The 17,684-nt window shown below is 37.8% G+C and overlaps 1 protein-coding gene across 2 annotated transcripts; it reads right to left on the bottom strand.

The window, feature by feature from the left end:
- Positions 1-33: 33 nt before the first annotated feature.
- LOC146140521 (paired box protein Pax-9-like) lies at positions 34-9,136 on the bottom strand. Of its 2 annotated transcripts, none has more exons than XM_083393126.1 (5): positions 6,929-7,295; positions 5,692-6,360; positions 3,159-3,424; positions 2,696-3,005; positions 34-890 (listed from the first exon to the last, which is right to left on the bottom strand). In XM_083393126.1, the coding sequence occupies exons 1-5, from the start codon at positions 7,035-7,037 to the stop codon at positions 805-807; spliced, it is 1,440 nt and encodes a 479-aa protein (XP_083249252.1). In that variant the 5' UTR covers positions 7,038-7,295; the 3' UTR covers positions 34-804. The 2 variants fall into 2 exon arrangements, with proteins under 2 accessions (XP_083249252.1, XP_083249253.1); XM_083393127.1 differs by lacking the exon at positions 6,929-7,295 and adding an exon at positions 8,829-9,136 and having other exon boundaries at positions 35-890.
- Between the last annotated feature and the right edge of the window lie 8,548 nt (positions 9,137-17,684).

The raw sequence follows: 17,684 nt of genomic DNA, 5'->3' as shown, positions 1-17,684 counted from the left end.
TCTTTTAATTGTTTAACTGTTACGCCAAAAAGAAGCAGACTATTGACGTGTCTGATCAGTGATCACATTTTCCACTATCGTCGAAATTGTTCAAGTCATTCTGATATGGGCTATTTTTTATTTCGTATAAAATGTTCGGTGTACTTGTGTTGCATTGAAAAAGCTTTAAACAAATACAACGCGAACTGGGATAAACAATGCGTTAGTTACAAACCTATACGCGTTTATACAAGCCTTTGTTAGTACATGAATACATATTGGGTATAACAATAAAAACATTCGAATATACGAAAAAAAGAAACAATAAGCTGCATAGACACATCTTATTTAGACGAAGAAGTATGTTTTGTAAAATTCGAAATTAATTCGGCATTTTGCAAGAAACAAGACCGTACTACAAATAGGCAGTCGATATAGTTTGTGATGGCTATCCTTAGGCTATAATAATACATTTACTATACGATACGATTGAGGCAGCAAAACTCACATTTTTAAATCACAATTTCAAAGTGCATATTGTCGTCAGAAAATAAATTGAGCGATCTGTGAGAAATAGGATTTATAATTTGTAAGTTTTTTTTATTTCTGATATATTCATTTTTACAAATACAAATTACAAGCATGATTATATAAAAAAGTGTTTTTTAACTAATTAAATTCAAACAGCAGCTCCAACAGCAGTGGTCTCTCGCACTGTTGCTTTGTTTTGTCTCTGTCCACGCTTGACTTGAAGCAGCCCTATCCGCGGCAAAGCCTGTTGAAATATATCTTAGAAGTGTAGAATCATCCACTCCCATACATTTGTTACGAAGATGGGGGCTCCATGTTAGAATGAGATACCCTTGTGTTTAAACCAGATTCGTTTTGCTGGTCCGGTGCAATTTTCGCATCTGCGAATCAGAAAGTAGTGTTTCTCTTAGAAATTTTCAAATATTTCTTCAAGTAAATAATAATAATAAAAACGATGAGAAGTCAGTATAATACTGAAAACTAATTGACTCCACTTATGTCTCATTCCTAAAATTTACATTAAAATAGAATTTTTTTTGGCAAAATTATATAGTATGCTACCTTGTTCCAACTGCGTTTTTCAGTTACTCAGTAAGCCTACTCAAAACTGTGAATTTACAAAAAACGATTGTGGATTGATTAAAGGTAATTCCAATTTAATTTTTTATTGTGCGCAAGTTTGGAAACTTTTAATCTAATTAGGAAATAGTTGTTTAGGTCTCGTTATTGGTGTGAACATTTGCCCTTATACCGGTATATAACAATAAAATGTGGAAGTTTAGTAATGTTGCTATAAAAAGTCCGGCCAATACGACCAGAAACAAACACACCATAATAACTGCAAAGCAACATAATCTAAAGCAGATTAATCTAGTTAGAGGGGTGGGGTTGGGGTTTAGTACAAGATAGATACGCTAGATTCTAACCATTTTGGTCTTATTTTGACGGACTTGTTCTTGTTTAGCCGTGTTACGACTACTAGAGGTATTAGTCCTATTTTGGTCTTATTTCGAACTGTGTTTTATTCCAACGTTGATGTTGTTCTTATTTCAGTACAATTGGAGTCCGAACAGAATTTGTTCAAACTTATACTGGTCACTATATATTGTTTGTTTACGTGCCATAAGATGATAAATTGATAAGACATCAGGAAGAATTCCTAAAATTCCCTATACCGGTAGTTTATTTTACCTCATTACATGAAACTATAAAGCCAACTCTCGTTGGAAAAGTTTAAAATGATTAAGGTCACGATTATTGGTGGAACTAACGAGTTACAGTTCAACACGACTAAAGCAAGTAATTTTTTGTTTTGTTTAACAGTTTAAAAATTTTAAGTTATTTAAAATTTATTTTTGTTACACTTTAGCTTTTTTAACAATAATAGGATGATTTTATGAAAATTTTAAATTATTTGTAGAAAAGTTATACTAACAGTTTTGTCAATGTGGTTAAGTCGCAAAGTTATAAAATATTTGTTCTACTTTTCGGTGTTGCCTAATTGAATTTTTGACCCTTACTGTAGTAAAGTTGCCTATAGCAGCTTCAAACATCCGACCTGTCTACACCCCACGCCTCAGATCGTCGATATTTGTTTGCAACTGCATTTGAGCAAATCTAAACTCGAATTTTCGGGCGCACCAAATTGAGTATCACTCCTTCGAGCGGTTTAGACCAAACAACGCAGTTTTGTCACGCAAGGAAGTTCTTTGTAAATAGTGCCTTTGCCATTGATAGTCAAACGATGGAAGGTTGAGTATGAGCGAACAGAATGCTTTTCGTTTGTTAGAATTTGACCTTATCTAATTGACATTATAGGCCATAGTTCAAAAAGTTGCTGTCCAAGTTCCCCGTAATTCCGCGCTGTTTTATTTCAAGCCTTCTTGCTCTAATATATATTAAGGCTCGCGTAGGTTTGTGTTTTAGCGCGCGCGGTGCTGACTTCCAGATAGATATGTCGCATTTAGTGCATTTTTATGGTGGTCAAACAATTTTTAAGAAGTAATTTATGTCAGACATAGTTCTGACATAATATTGACGCATCATAACATTCTTGTGAATCGATTATCGTATAACAAACGAGGTAACTGGAAATTATTACTGACCTAATACAGATGTACGCTTTACAGTTACTGGAAATGGCGGAAAACAAAATTGACCTCTATAGTAAATTTAGCATTCGTACCGGCTTGTGTTGAGTGCGGTTTGGGAAACGAATTGTGCTGCACGCCATTTTGAATAACGTGGTGGTGCGGTTGCTGGTGCTGCGAGGCATGAATGGACGGCGGTGGCATCATCAGCGGGTCGATACCGTTCATGGAACCCGCAGTAGGCAAGCCCATATGTTGTTGCTGCCAAGCTGCTGGATGACCATAGGAGGGCATATAAGCCGGCGAAGGGTAGGTAGGGTGCTGTATCATGTGACTGCTACTGGCAACAAACGGAGGGTTTCTCGGCGCTGTGTACGCAGTGGAGGGCTGATGCGCAGGCCGGTTCTGAAAAAATAAAGTTTCTTGTAATTTCTAGAGGTACTGCTTTTAATTCAATTCCGGCAATTTAAAAATGATTGAAATCAAATACATGTAGATCGGTTTTATTGCAAAGAATTTTCAAAGCATAATCAATTACACTTTTTGCAATCATATTACCTCTTCACTGGTTGGATGTAGAGCAGTGACGTCACGCGATTCCGATGCGTTCTTTTCTATCTCGTTGATAGCGACCGAGGTGACTTGGGTGGGAGGAGGAACGCCGTAGCTGGTGACGTTGTTCCACTCCTCGATTTTTGGGATCATCGCCGGCATTGTGACTGGAACAAGTTGATGGTGCTGATAATTTCCGGTGCTGTTGCCACTGCTACTGCTGCTTGTTGTTTGCAGCAGGTTGTCTCCCATCTGGCCTGCGTGGCCAAGCACTAAAAAAGAAGAATTCATAATTGTTTTTACTGCACATTGTTCATGCACGTTACAAACGGCGATCCCAAAAAGTCAAATTCCAATTGAATTTTTCAAATATGACACTTATTCCCACTTAAAAAAATTGTCTTAGTTTATTTAACTTGCATAACGGAATTTTTGTTTTCTGATAAGCATACCCAAGAACTGCTTCGTCTGATAAATGATTTTACACCAAGCCGAAGGAAAAGTTCTCACGTTGTCGAACCGCCTCGGTCAACTTAACTTTCGCCCCGGTTTAAGTTGTAGACTCATTCACAGGCATAACGCGACTGCTGCCCCTCACAGAATCACTTTCACCGGCGCGTTAAGGGGTCTTGCACGCATCTATTACACGTGCGTAACTCGCGCCCCAATCTAAACAGATTGTTTTTTTCGTTCGGGCGTGGAGCCCGGTTCCGCCTACTCGCTTTACTATTGCTAGGGACAGTGCCATGTGACAGAGTTTGACGCGCCCGGTTAGCAGCCTAAAGTTGCTCGTCTGCACTCGGTGCGCCAAAGGCTTCCACATGCATGTATGCATGACTTATATGTTACGTGGCGCTACGCGACCCATTTCAACACGCACGCGCGCACAAACAAAATGGCGAGACGACTCAGTTTCGCCAGTCGTGTTCTGTTCGGGTGTTCGTGAGGTCACTGCAATTCACGCCTTTTCGCTTTCAATTAAGCGAATCTAACTGCGACGAGTCGAGGCGACAATACATTTGCCTTCACTTGACATTATCGGCCGGGAATTAGTCATGCTCGTTTGGGGGACAGTGTGGGGATAGTAGTTTGACCTCTGATTAAACATTCACCCACTGCATTTGTGGAAATCTATTGAAGGTCTCTGGTGCATCTAAGATTCTTATTCACTCCAATGTTACGCACTGTGAAAATCTAAGTGCATTTCGTTATTTTCTTTAGTTAAACGCGGGGGCACTGAAACGAGATATGTCGTCAGCTGCAAGGTGCTATCAAATTTCTTGGGCCCTGGGCTGGCTACATCGTCATTTATCACAGCATAATAATTCAAATAAGGATAAGCAACATTTAAAGATTCGCATAGGTAAATTTTAAAACAACGCTTTGTATATAGTTTTTTAGATTTCCTACCTATTGTTTGTTACATTATATACATTTATATGTTTAACAACAGTTTATTCATTAAAATAATCTATTAGGTTCTGTATTGCATAACAACAGTGGATATTTAAAGTAAAGATGTTAGTTTATTCCGCTGTATGTTCATAAAACAAAACAATATTTTGTTCATTCTTAAGCTGATTAAGGCTGGAGCGATCCCGTCGCTCGACAAAGGTAAAACTATACACACCACCGCTCGGTTGAGGGTCCAATTTAGAGTTTCTTTGTATTTTTAGCGCCGACCCAGCGACAAGGGCCTGAAGAGTGAAATATTTCGTGCCGGAAAGCAACTTATTATGAACGCACGCACGTCTCTGTTCGACCGGTGCTAGGGTGCTGGGGCTCTGGGGGCACAGGGGCATAAGTATGTGATGAAAGCGCCACATCGCACGGAGGAGGAAGGGCCCGTTCTGGGAAACTCACGCCATTCTTATTTAAGCGTGACTCCGGCCATGCGGCTCTTCGGGGAAGCTGTTTTTACTTTATTACCTAAACCCGCCTCCGCCATTACCAGTCTCGATATAGGCTTGCTTTCGTAGTGCCAAAACGAAACCCGGTATATAGTTTGTACGCGAAATTTAGCTGCACTCTATGCAGGCTCGCGGAACAAATATTCACCGCAAAATACGATATCGTACAGCAGGTTAAATTGTGCTTGTTGCTTGGTTAATTAAGCAAACTGCACTGTTTTGACAAGCGTTTAGTCGTTTAAAATTGACCAAATTCATGTAATTGAAATAGGTTCGTTACAACAGGTTTCACAGTTTATAACCTATCAAATGAAATAAAATAATTTTTTTACAGCTGAATTCAATACCAATATTGCTTTAAGGAAACATGTAAAATGCGTACGATTTAAGATGGAACCTATATTTCTTGATTTAAATTATTTACATAAAGATAAAAATTGTCTTATTTCATGTTGAGAAAAATATAAATCTAAAATATAAATCGTCTTTATACCCAATGTTTCGTTAAAGATTGTTTTTAATCATTAAATAAATAATATGTCTTATGTTACTCACACATAGGCCCTACAAAAATGTTTTCCAAAGATATAAAAACAATTTTTTTACCACGTATCCATTTGCTAACTTACCTTGACTGTGTGGGTTTTCGAACCGTGAAAACCCGAGAATTTCTGTAACAGAGTGCGAGTAGAAAGTTGGATGACCCATCGGGTTCCTCAAAGCGTGTGGGTTAGTTTGGATGGAGGTCTTTGGCACCGGCGGTACCATATAATGATTGTAGATTGGGGCGTTGTACACGCCAGGCCTCATGCCACTTGGCTGGCTGGTGGTTGTACCATGCTCCATCGGCGCAACCGTGGCGGACACGAAGTTTGGGTTAAGGGGGTTGTTGGGATGCAGAACGTTGCCGATTTTGTTACGCAATATGCGACTGATGGAACTGACAGACGGGACGTTGTATTTATCGCATACCGCGTCACTGAGAAGTCGGTCGCGAATTTCCCAGGCGAAGATGCCGGGATCACGTACCTTGTAGTCTTTTATGGCATTCACCACCCCTGGAGTGGTCACCCTGGGCTTGCTGCCGCCAATTGCGCCTGGCAGTATCGAGCCTGTCTCGTTGTATCGCGCCAGGATTTTGCTCACACAGCCATGCGAGACGCGCAACTGTCGACTGATATCACACGGCCGTATGCCGAGCTGTGCGAGCTCTATGATGCGAAGCCGAATGGCATTTGGCAGCGGGCGACCGTTGACGAACACCCCGCCGAGCTGGTTTACTTCTCCGAAGGTTTGATCTGCGTAAAATGAAAGTCTGTTAGACGCATATCAATAGCAATCGTAGAACCAATACATTTTATTAAAAGTGTTTATTGTTCATTCTGAATAGACCGACATTGCATTGAACAAAATATAGGATCTTTATATATTTGAGTAAAAATAAATTTTGGCCCACAAAAATGTTATATTTCCGTAATTAAAAAACGTTTTCACACAAATAAATGAGGACGAAAATATGAAAATAAGTAAAATTAAGCAATATATATAAGTATCAAAAAATCATTTAAAAAATACAAAATGGAGGACATCGGTGGATACAATTTACGTTTGTACAAGAACCTTTTTTCAATGCAATGATTTTTTAATCATCGAGTATAAGTTTAGTAAAGTTGTTTATTATAGCCTACATGCTTTTAATAATTAATTTCGAATAAAGAGCTAACTTAAAAGCAATCCTAAAACTAATAATAACATGAAAACAAAGGATTTGGAACACCGCCTGTTTAAGGAAAATCGTTGACACATTTTTGAATTTCAAGATTTCTTGTAACGGAAATATTTGGGCTAGTAAGCCAAAGCATTCACCGAGAAGTTCTTTGTGCTTTGCGTGAAACTCGCTGATTGATAGGTGGTCGTGATGTTTTAGAGTAGACGAGGCTTCTAAGCCCAGACTTGGGTGAAGGCATGACAGCATTACGAGTTTGCACAACTATAGCTTTCGAATTAGAGCGTTTTAAAGCCTTCAAAAGGAGTCAGACAAGTTATTTTAAAATCAACCAAACTTACTTATTTATAAATTCAACTCAATAAAATTTCTTGCTTTGACTGAAAAACGAAATGTTATCTACCTCTCTATAGCAAAATATTATCTTGTAGGTTGTTAGTAATAAAATTACGTCTATTATTAAAATTAGGAATTTCTTTTCTAAATAACCTTGCAATTTTTTCCTAAAATTTATGTAGTGAGTTTTCACGACTAACCCTTCTAATGAGGTAGGCCTACGCTTTTCTAATTGTGTTTCGCAAGAACAGTGCCTAAATAAACCGTTTTTTGCGGAATGACTAGTTTCCAACAGTATTGTTAAAACACGTTTTTCCGCGCTGGGTATCAACAGGTTAAAGAAATGCTCGGCTTGTCCAGCTATATGCTTTTGTCGCGTTAACTCCTCACCCTGATGGCTACCTGGCTCTTCTTGAACAAGACTGGGGCTGCGATTTGGGACAGGGCAGAGTTTTGTTTGCGTCAATCGCGCGCCACAAGTCTCTCCATTGATACCTGGCCATTGTGCAGTTCCATTTGACACCGTTCGCTCAAACGCCGCGATTTGTCACAATGCGACGGCTCGGACTCCCCACAAAACGCCTTTCCAAACACGGAGCGTTTGTCGGCGCAATGTCGATTCCCGAGCTGGATTCGGGAATCTTAAAATAATAATAAATACGCCGACCTCCCAATCATACCGCGCGTGATTTGTCAATCGCATTTCGCCTTTAATCGGACCAAAATCCACCTGTCGATGTGCAGCGCCTGTACCGCTTATTTTACAATCACTCTCTTTTCTCTTGGTCAACACAAATCTTTTCCTGTCGCCTCAAGAAACGCACAAAAAGAAAACACGACAGTAGGACATAAAGTCCTGTCAATTTAATTCGACAACAGACTCATCGGTTATACTTAACGGTTTGCTTGCTGAAGCTATGAAACTCCGTTTTTAGGTTTTCAAATTTTATCTCACAAAATTTGTATAGTTTTAGCCGTATATCCAAAAGCATAAGAACATATTAAATTTTGTAAAAATCTGAAAATCTAATGGTCCACGATTTTTCAAAATAATTTTCTTTGTAAAAGCCGCATTTTTGTTTTTAAATTATCAGTTAATATTTTATTCTTTAAGAACAACAAAAAAAACTCTCTCGCTTTGTTAATTCATTTCTATCACAACATTAAGCGTTCGAGTGCGTTAATGTACAAGGATGAAAAGGTGGACATTTCGTTATATTTCAAACGACAATTGTCGCTCCATGGTCTTGGGACAACAGTTTATTTAAGACCCCGTTGATAAAGGCCGTGCTCGCGCCACCAGCTTTAGATTTTGTTCTCGGAATTTTTAAAACTATACGTCAGGCAACAACAATTGTTAAGCTAGGAGATTACATTTTGTACTTTTAAAATAGAAGTACATCATGATAAAATGATAACATACTTCTTCATTATTTTAATTCAAAGTTTACACGGTTTATTTATTTTTCTATGTTCTTCCTTTGAAATTTTTTTTAAAACGAATTAATTCATGTTAGGTAGGTAGTTAAAAAAGAATTCAAATATTTTGTTTTCAACCTAAAATGGGAGTACATAACCTTCATTAAAAAATCGTGGAAAGCATGGCAGTAAAATAGCAGTTATTTCTAGTAAATTAAAAGTCATAAGCTTTTAGGTAACAATTAAACTACCTCATTACATCAAATAAATAAACGTTATACTCACTATTTGTAGTAGCAGCTGGCATCATCGACACCATCCCGGTAGACTGTAGAGGCGAACTGAAAGTTACAGGCTGACATTGAGTTGGGACGGTCTGCATGTTGATCATTAGAACTTTTTTCGCACTTGATATTTATATTGTAATAGGCTTTATATCTCGCACGACGGGGCTTTGACCGTTGCTATATTGAATCAACCGGGCAACGCCTATTCGAAGGCAAACCCTGTTACACGTCGGCGACGGTGAATGATCTCAAAAGTGGCCTACGTCAATACGGTTTTGCTCCTGAAAACAAAATGTACAATTGTTGAACAATAAATACAAATTAACTGTTGATTCGGCATGTTACTTTCTTCGCTAAATGGCGCAAAGAAACAAAATTTAAAATTAGTGTTTTCCTAAATGATATGCTATTTTTTATTAATAAAGTCAAAACTAATATTTGAACAGCGCCTTAATTTTGTTTTCATAACTTCAATTTTAACTTTTTAGTTTTTTATTACCGTTATTGAAGTGTATCAATCGTAAAACAACAGAAGCAAGTTCTGACAACTTCTTCACTCCAATAAAAATTGATATAAATGACATAACAAAAGACAATAATCTACACGAACTTAACTGTAAAAGTGGCAACTTTACCCAACGTTTGAGAAACGTAAAAACGACCGAATCCCGAAAGGGGGACAACTATATCAGGAAGAAACCTCGTTGCGTTACGCCTTTTTCCCCCCTTAAATCGAGGTATGCCACCTGACCCTATAGTTTAACAACATGGGGCCTCACATAGGCAGGAGCTGATTTGAAAACCTAAGGTCTCCTGTGATAATAGTTTGGTGTGCCTTGACGTAACTTGGGCGTTTCATTTTAACGGCAAATACATATAGCATATACGGCTGTCAATGCTAAACATCGTTTTTTGGTATTAAATAAAAATTGTTCACAATAAAATAAAAACTAATTGTATTCCACAAGATAGCATTTTAATTTTATTTTATTTGGAAACAAAGTACACCTTTATTTCAGACAAATATATTAAAACAATGCTTTGTCTTTTTGGATATAATTACTCGGGGATCCTAAAAAACTTTAAGGCATGAGTTTATCGGTTTCGAAAAAAAATGGATGGCTAACGAACAATAGCAACTTACAATTCTGTTGCTTTCATGTATTACGGTATATTACAAAAACGAAAATGTACACCATCTGGCTTAATTATTTAATTACTTGGAAAAGACGTAAACTGTAGTGTAAATTATTCCATGTAGACCGCCATTCGCGTAGTAATGAACTTATTGCTATTGGGTTATTTTGGTCCGTTCGAGTCACGTGTCTTGCCTAGGGTAACAATGGGCTATTGTTGTTTGCACCTGCTGTCCTACTTGTTTCCAGATCGAACAACATTTTAAAAACGTTATATTTCATACTGCTGTATGTTTTTGAGGGACAATAAACGCATTAAGTAACTGACTTAAGTTTTATTTGAATATCTAGTTTTTGGAATGACAATTATATTTTAACCTTGTATATACGTTTATACCTACAAATTTGTACAAAAGAGCAGTGATTCTAAAACTGTTTGCCGTGGCACATTAGTGTACCTCGACTAACATGCCGCAAACCTTTATGTAAATTTTGAAAAGAGATATGTGCCGCTGCACTTTTGTGTAATTCGACCTTTTGTATTACAAATAGACATTTATGCCAAGCAGGGGTGAAAGTAATTTTCTTACTTTAACGATAATTTTTTTACTGAAACACATGGAAATTCTTAGGGATGACGTCACAAAGTTGCGTAATAAATGAACGTCATAAAGGATGTAACCGTAAAACAATTAATCTTACCGTGCGATGTCATGCACTCTTATGCAAAAATAGATTTAGGATATTTTTTACCGGTACGATGTACTGGCAATATTTTTTCTTAACGCCGTGCAAGACCTAATTTATAATTTAAAATGACAATTCAAGTTGATGTTTCTTTTTGCCTGATCCAGTGAGAAAATTAGCCAGAACGGTCCAAAACGGTGTTCCGCCGTACCGGTAAAAATGTCCAGAAAAATGGTAGTTTTTACCAGGCCATTCCTCTTTCACCAGGCCATCGCAATATTCTTAAATGTAGGCTATTTGAACTATTAGTTCAGTTGAATATTTGTGCATTACATCGAACGATAACCTCAGATTTCACAAGTTTACTTGTTCCAGGGTCCTCTTACAGTGTAACTTGTGATGTAAAATTTTTACGAGTTCCGATAAGAAAACTATTCTACTTTCCTTCCTGCCCTGACCTGACTAAATCAATTTGTTTGTTCTGGTATCGCAAAACAACGCTTCGAATATAATGCTTTAAACCAGTGCTTCCCCAACCAGTGCTTCCACCAATAGGTCGCGAAGCGTTTCTAAATGTGACGATTTTCTATTAGATCGGGAAATTATTGCATTACTATTACGTAACATTTATGCAACAATGTCACAAATACGTAACAATTAGACGTGTTGTGTCGCAATAAATATTTTAGTATGTACGCCAGTAGTAAATATGACGGTTTTATGTAACTTTATTTGTCTGGTCATATCTCATTGTGGGTCGCACAAAAAAACTTGCATTAAAAGTGGGTCGCGAACTAAAAAGGTTGGGAAGCACTGCGTTAACCGACAGATTTGCACTGGTTAAAAACACTTTAAAGCAGTGACTTTTAAATGGGAGGCCGAGGCACCTTGGGGGTACCATTTGTAATGTTGAAGAGTGCCGAGCTATTTTTAGCAATCTTTAAGAATTTGATTTTTGCTATACTAGTACGCTTCTTCATAACTTTATGTGAACGAATAAATACTATAAATGTTACTAAGATGTTTTTCTATATTGTGTATAGAGTTCAACTTCGGAGTGAATTGTCGTTAAAATAAAATAGACTTCAGTTTAGTAACTATTTCTTGGGTTGGGACAATAGGTTTGATTAAAACTTTTTTCTACGTGATCTCTTTAGGTTTGCATTGCGCAATATCATATTTTGCTCAAGCGGAATTAACTCGACATAAAATATCAATTTTACATTTCGAGCAATATTTCCAAGGGATAGGACTGCGGAAAAGTTATATTAGGCGAAGTATCTATACAGGAAAACGACACAACGCTCACTACAAACACGCCAAAAAAATACTTGTGAACAAATTAAAGAACTGCAGGCGAAACGGCAGAATATTATCGTTGATTCGTGTCGATTAATTAGCAAACAAAATAGATATAATAAAAGTTATATTAACGCTATAGGTTTTACGTAATGGTCAAGTTGGATTGCTAATTGCATTTTGAGGCTAATTTTTGTTTTATAGGGGTATAACATTATTTTTATACTGAATAGAGATACATCAATATCAAAAACATATTGCCACTACGAAATAAATCGTAGTATGAAATAATTAAAAGTCCAATTTAGTAAAATGTTAATTCTGTTTCGTCCATCTCTTTGTCATCTCTTGGTGATTCTGTTTCGTCCATCTTTCTTTTCGATGGTTAACGTCGCAAAACAATAAGAAGATGCACGACGCCGGCTCAGTAGTTGATGTGCGGGTTTCCTCCCACACACGACGGAGCCATAACCGGGGTGTGCGTGATGAGGTGGGTAAACACTTGGATTGCACAGTGTCGAGTTACATTTGTTCGGCGCGGACAAACCAAGTCGGCCTTTCACATTAATCCAAGCACCCACGATCGTGGGGCGTCAACGACGGGCCGAAATTCGTGAGACCCGCTGTTGGCGTTTCACACGTTACATATTCGGCCGGCGAGTGGCTGGGATCATCCTGCTGTCATCGCGCTCTACTCTCGAGCGCAAACAACATCGACTCACAGAACGCGAATAAGCTTCCTCGCATCCTTGCATCAAGGTTGCACACCAGCGAATTTTTGTTAATGAGAGAGGAAAGCTTGATTCACATATGCCGGAAAGGATTCGGTCGTCTTTCGACGATCACGGACATTGTGAAGTAACTCAGAAATTTGCACGTACGGTGACTTATCTGTATTTGAGAAATGAGACGGTTGGTATACAATTCATTAAGATGAGGGAAATTGGTATTATACAAAATGTTTTTATTCAAAATATAAACTACCAAAATAGACTAAAATACACTTGTGAAGTACGCTCTCTAATCTGTGTAGACACCGGTCGTAAATATAGAACATTCAAATTTTAGCATGTTGGTGATTACTAAATACCAGGACATGACTAATCCTAAACCCGGGGAAAAATTGCTCAAATTCCTCACGTTTTTGTGGAATAATACGCGCCGTCAGCGTGGGTCTGGATATAGGGTCTGCCATTGGAAAACGCTTGGGCTTGTCGACGCCCGCACGACAAACAAACTCACTTTGAGAGCGACCAATCAATACGTCTCACTCGAGCGACCAATCGCACAGCAGCAGATATGCAGATAAAACATGATGCGTTTGCTGCACTATGGGCTGCCGCTCCGAGATCGAAATCACTCTCTCGTCACCAGACTATGGACGGATTACTCAGCCCAAGTGGGCGAAAGAGATTAGGTAGCTTCAATATTTATCGAATGGTTGGGTAATCTGCTATTGAATAAGGGGGAAGGTGCTCGTCGCTCGCCAGTGTTTATTTTGCAGTCTGCCGCTCAAATCATTGTTCGCGTTTTCTGCTGTTTAAAATGTTCTGTGAGTGACTAATTAAAAGCGGCGACGCTGCTTCAAAACCCAAACTAGTTTCAATAGGTTTTGATGATGGGACTGAAAAAATTTTTATGATGGGACTGAACATTTGTGTTCGGTAATTTACATGTGTTAAAGTATGTGAGGCCTAATTTTTTGTGCGGATTAAACACAAATGGTATTTGGCGGTTATCGTTGTTTAGTAATGCAGTGGTCTGTTATACAACATCAGCTAACATACCCTTTAAACTAAAACAACAAAATAACCTTCCTAAGGTAGCAGCATATTTTTACCGAATGGTAAAACAAAGAAACTAAAAATGAAATAATTTGGCTATACATATATGCGTCCTACAGGCATTTATCATAAAAATCAATAGCTTCCATGCATGCTGTTTACTGAAGGCGATTCGACTTTTGAAGTGCGATGACTGCGGAAACACACAAGTGCAAGGACTTCATTCTGTCGAAGAGTCGACGATCTGGGGTGAGTGGTATTGCTGATTCATAGGTGTCAAATTTCGATGGAAATGGATTCGTCGTGCCGCGCCTAAATAACTTCGACTTCTCACTGCTCAGTTTTGCCAAAAGGCTATATAAGCCTGAATGTCAACTGGTCCAAAGAGTTTGGAGCTACTTAAACTACAAAAGGGTTTCCTTTCATTAAATAAATGCGTATATATTCGTCTTCTCAACTATCGTTCGGTTCTATTAAGCATGTTTGTCACAATATGTAATACGTTAAAAACACTTTTTTATGTACAAACCATGAACGACTCGATTTGAAGCAGGGGCATACTTTTATACTTTATGGCTAACGTTGTATTCCAATAGGTGTATCTAGTTGTTGTGACAGTTGTGTAAATCTGCGGTCGTTGGACGTGAATCGGTGGTGACATCTACGCCGATTAACTGTGAATAAGCACAAATGCTCTTTAAAGTCAATCCTATACGGTGCGATTCAACCGTTGTCTTGTCATCCCTTGTGGTATAAAAGTCTTTGAAGGGCATCAACGCATAGCAGATAAGCTCACACATTTACCGATGGCCTGGTGCGGTTGAAACGCGACTATCAGGAACCTGATTTCCGAGGTTGAGCAGCAGATAAAGGACTACAGCGCAAGCGGGTATTGTTTCAGCGTTGTGACGCTTTCGAACCATAACGTGTAAAGTTTCACTCGACAAGGAGGGGCTGTATCAGGGGCGGTGCGACACAAACACGACCGTTGTTCCAGTGAATAGACGACTCCACCTGCTCCATTGTGACTGCGTGTAATTACTAAAGTTCGGCGCTGGAAATTCCACCCACTTTCATGTCAGACAACGGTAGACAAAATGTTTAGAACAAGCCTGTTGTGGTCGTTGGGTAATCCCTGGTTACCTTCCTAATAGTCTGTGCTCTGTTGCACTAAACGGTTGCTTTGGGGGAGTTCGTCACAGGCGTTAGTTTAAAATTCGATCGGTTTATTTACAAACAATTTTATTGTTACGTTCGTTTTTATATTTTTACTTTCTGGAAAGCCACGAACAATGTTTTATCTGAAGTTGTCTGCTACTGCCGGTACTCAGCGAATACCCGATGACAATTGGTAGCATCGCTACGCGTGCAATACCAAATTACCATAAGCATTATAGCCATGCGTGTTACGACCTAACTAAGCATTGTACACTTTAAAATATTATTGTTTTGATAAAACGGTATATTAACAATAAAGCTGAGTAAGTTTTCCTAAATCATTTTTTGCTTAACACCTCGGAAAGCATATCGTTTCAATTTTAGCAATTTTCCTTATGCCATAATAATGATTTTTAGTCTACCGCGACTTCTTTGGTAATTGCGCCCACTTAGATATGAAATAATTGCTATACTAAAAGCAATTCTGTATTTTTCCATTACATAACAGTTAGAAAACATGAAAATATAGGAGTCCTGATGCGTTGGACACACAAAAAATTACTCGTGCTCGATATATTGGTTTTCATCGAGCTGATTTTGACAAACATGCTGTAAAGATATTGACTCCACAGTTGTAAGACTGTATATTTTAGCAACCACGTAATAATGTTACCAGAAGCGCAAAAATTAAATATTACATTAATCGTATTTCAAAAGCTGTGATGAAACACTATGCAATGGCCATACTGCACATAACATTAAAAAAGTCGCGCAAAAAAGTCGCCCGGCGCTAACCAATTGTGATATCCGAATGACAGTTCGCGCAAAGCGCAAAAATATTTCGCAATCGCGTTTAAACTACAACAATGGTTTTCAATCTATATACAAAAGCGAAAAGGGAACTAGGCCTATACTCGAAACCTATGAAATATCATTCTCAATATGTTTTCCTTTTTGTCCCCTTGTTTCGAATGGGATAAATTAATTTTGGCTCCTGAAAATAAAATAGAACAATAAAAAAAAAAAAAAATCAGGGTTTTATTTTTATTCTGCTATTTTCAGGAAGTACAATTTTGCGGCCTGAGATATTTGACTTGTGCGGCCTGAGATATTTCAAGAAAATTAGATCAGTAGTTCTCAACCTTTTCTTAAAAAAGCATCCCTTACTACTAATTATGGATGATTCACGTTTCATTATAAAAACAAGTAGGCTACGGTAAGCTAAAATGAACCTAACAGAAAGTTTATTTTGAAAGTAATAATTTATATACATTACCACAGCAGCCTATTTAGTTTATCATTTAAGAATATATTATTAGCAGTAAAGTTCATTTTCATTAAGGAATGCAATCGATTAAGTCTGGTTAGGGGTGGAACAGAAATTTGTCATTTTTTGTAAAGTTTATCGCGTGCAAGTCCAAGCTAACTTTTGATATAGTTCAAACTACAGCCAAATCATAGAGTTAATATTGGAAAAATTCTTCTTAATTTTGTTCTTTAATTAAGTCAAATCATTTCGAAACAAAACTTTGAATCCAGCCCGCGATCATTAGTTATTACAGTTATCATCCGTCCCTCTAAAAACAATGTGATGACTCCTGCTCCAACCCTTCGATTTTAGATGTCATTTTGGCCAAGGGTCGGTAACCTTTTATAAAAATGCATCGGAAAGATGTGGAACCAGTTGGAAAACTTAAACGTTTTTGCTACTGCAGGTTTTATTTGCCTTGTAAAATGGGATTAAGAAGTCTTAACATAAACTTTACTCTACCCTTCAACATACCACAACATTTAACTCAAAATGTATAAAAGGTGTTTATTATGCATGCAAAAACCGCTACTCAAGGGAATGGTCCCCACCCAGGGATATCATTGGTTCAAGGGTTAGGGACCATTGGTTTACAACATCTTGTTGAAGAACAACTCAAGCACCGTCCAATACAATTGCAATTTTCATCTGCATTATTTGCTAATTTATTTCTATTACTTTTACATGGACTTGAATGGACAGTTTAATTTATATTTCTAGCAACAAACGTATATTTGGAAATTACTGTGTCCGTAATGTGTCCCTTAGAAGCAATTTTGACGTCATCGCTATCGAGTTAATTATTGCATGGTGGTGCCTGTTAATACGTTTCAAGGCTACCACCAACTGTAAAGTTTAGAGATTCCGTGGAAAAGATGTTAAAAAATTTGCTTATCTCTGTGATTTGTTTACTCGGTAGGCGAACAATACTGCTGATCCAACCAATGGTACCCATGGCGGACATTTGCACTTGGCATGGCCTGAGTTGAAACTTGGACTAGATTTGCAGGTGTAGCCTACTATTTAATATCACTTAACTAAAATGCAATGAGAATTTTTCCTATCAAATCACATTCCATAAGCACTTTGCTTTAGTGTTTAATACAAAATACGATTTCCGTCGTGTTCGAAACCTCGTAGACAAAGATTGCGTAGCATCTCGATACAACAGCCAAAATTTATCTATTTTAAATTGAAAGGGGAAAAAGCTCCTGAGTCACTGCTCTCGTGCTCTAACATTTCCCCTACGTTGTTTAGAAAACTTTTCTGCCTGAACATCTAAATAATAAATTATTTCATTATGGGACATTTGTTAATAAACACTGTTTGCATGATTTGATTATATTGCACTTTAGGGTGAGATAGCTTAAACATCAACCAAACATTATATATGACAGTTTTTTTAGATGCATTGTACATACGAGAAGTTATATTTTACCATAAAAAAAAATTGTTGGTTGTTGTGAACGTGCTATATGGGC

The sequence above is a fragment of the Ascidiella aspersa genome, chromosome 6 (genome assembly GCF_963924565.1).
Source record: "Ascidiella aspersa chromosome 6, kaAscAspe10.2, whole genome shotgun sequence".
Classification (NCBI taxonomy): Eukaryota; Metazoa; Chordata; class Ascidiacea; order Phlebobranchia; family Ascidiidae; genus Ascidiella; species Ascidiella aspersa.
Note: the sequence above shows the minus strand (reverse complement) of the source record. Positions and strands in the feature narration are given on the sequence as shown.

What these genes read in the sequence shown, in the direction of transcription:
- LOC146140521 (XM_083393126.1), bottom strand. Translation starts at nt 7,037, where the DNA reads ATGCTGTCATGCCTTCACCCAAGTCTGGGCTTAGAAGCCTCGTCTACT. An exon ending in CGAAAACCCACACAGTCAAG is followed by an intron (nt 3,425 to 5,691) that starts GTAAGTTAGCAA and finishes CTTCTTTTTTAG; the next exon opens with TGCTTGGCCACGCAGGCCAG. An exon ending in ACCGCACTCAACACAAGCCG is followed by an intron (nt 891 to 2,695) that starts GTACGAATGCTA and finishes TCTGATTCGCAG; the next exon opens with ATGCGAAAATTGCACCGGAC.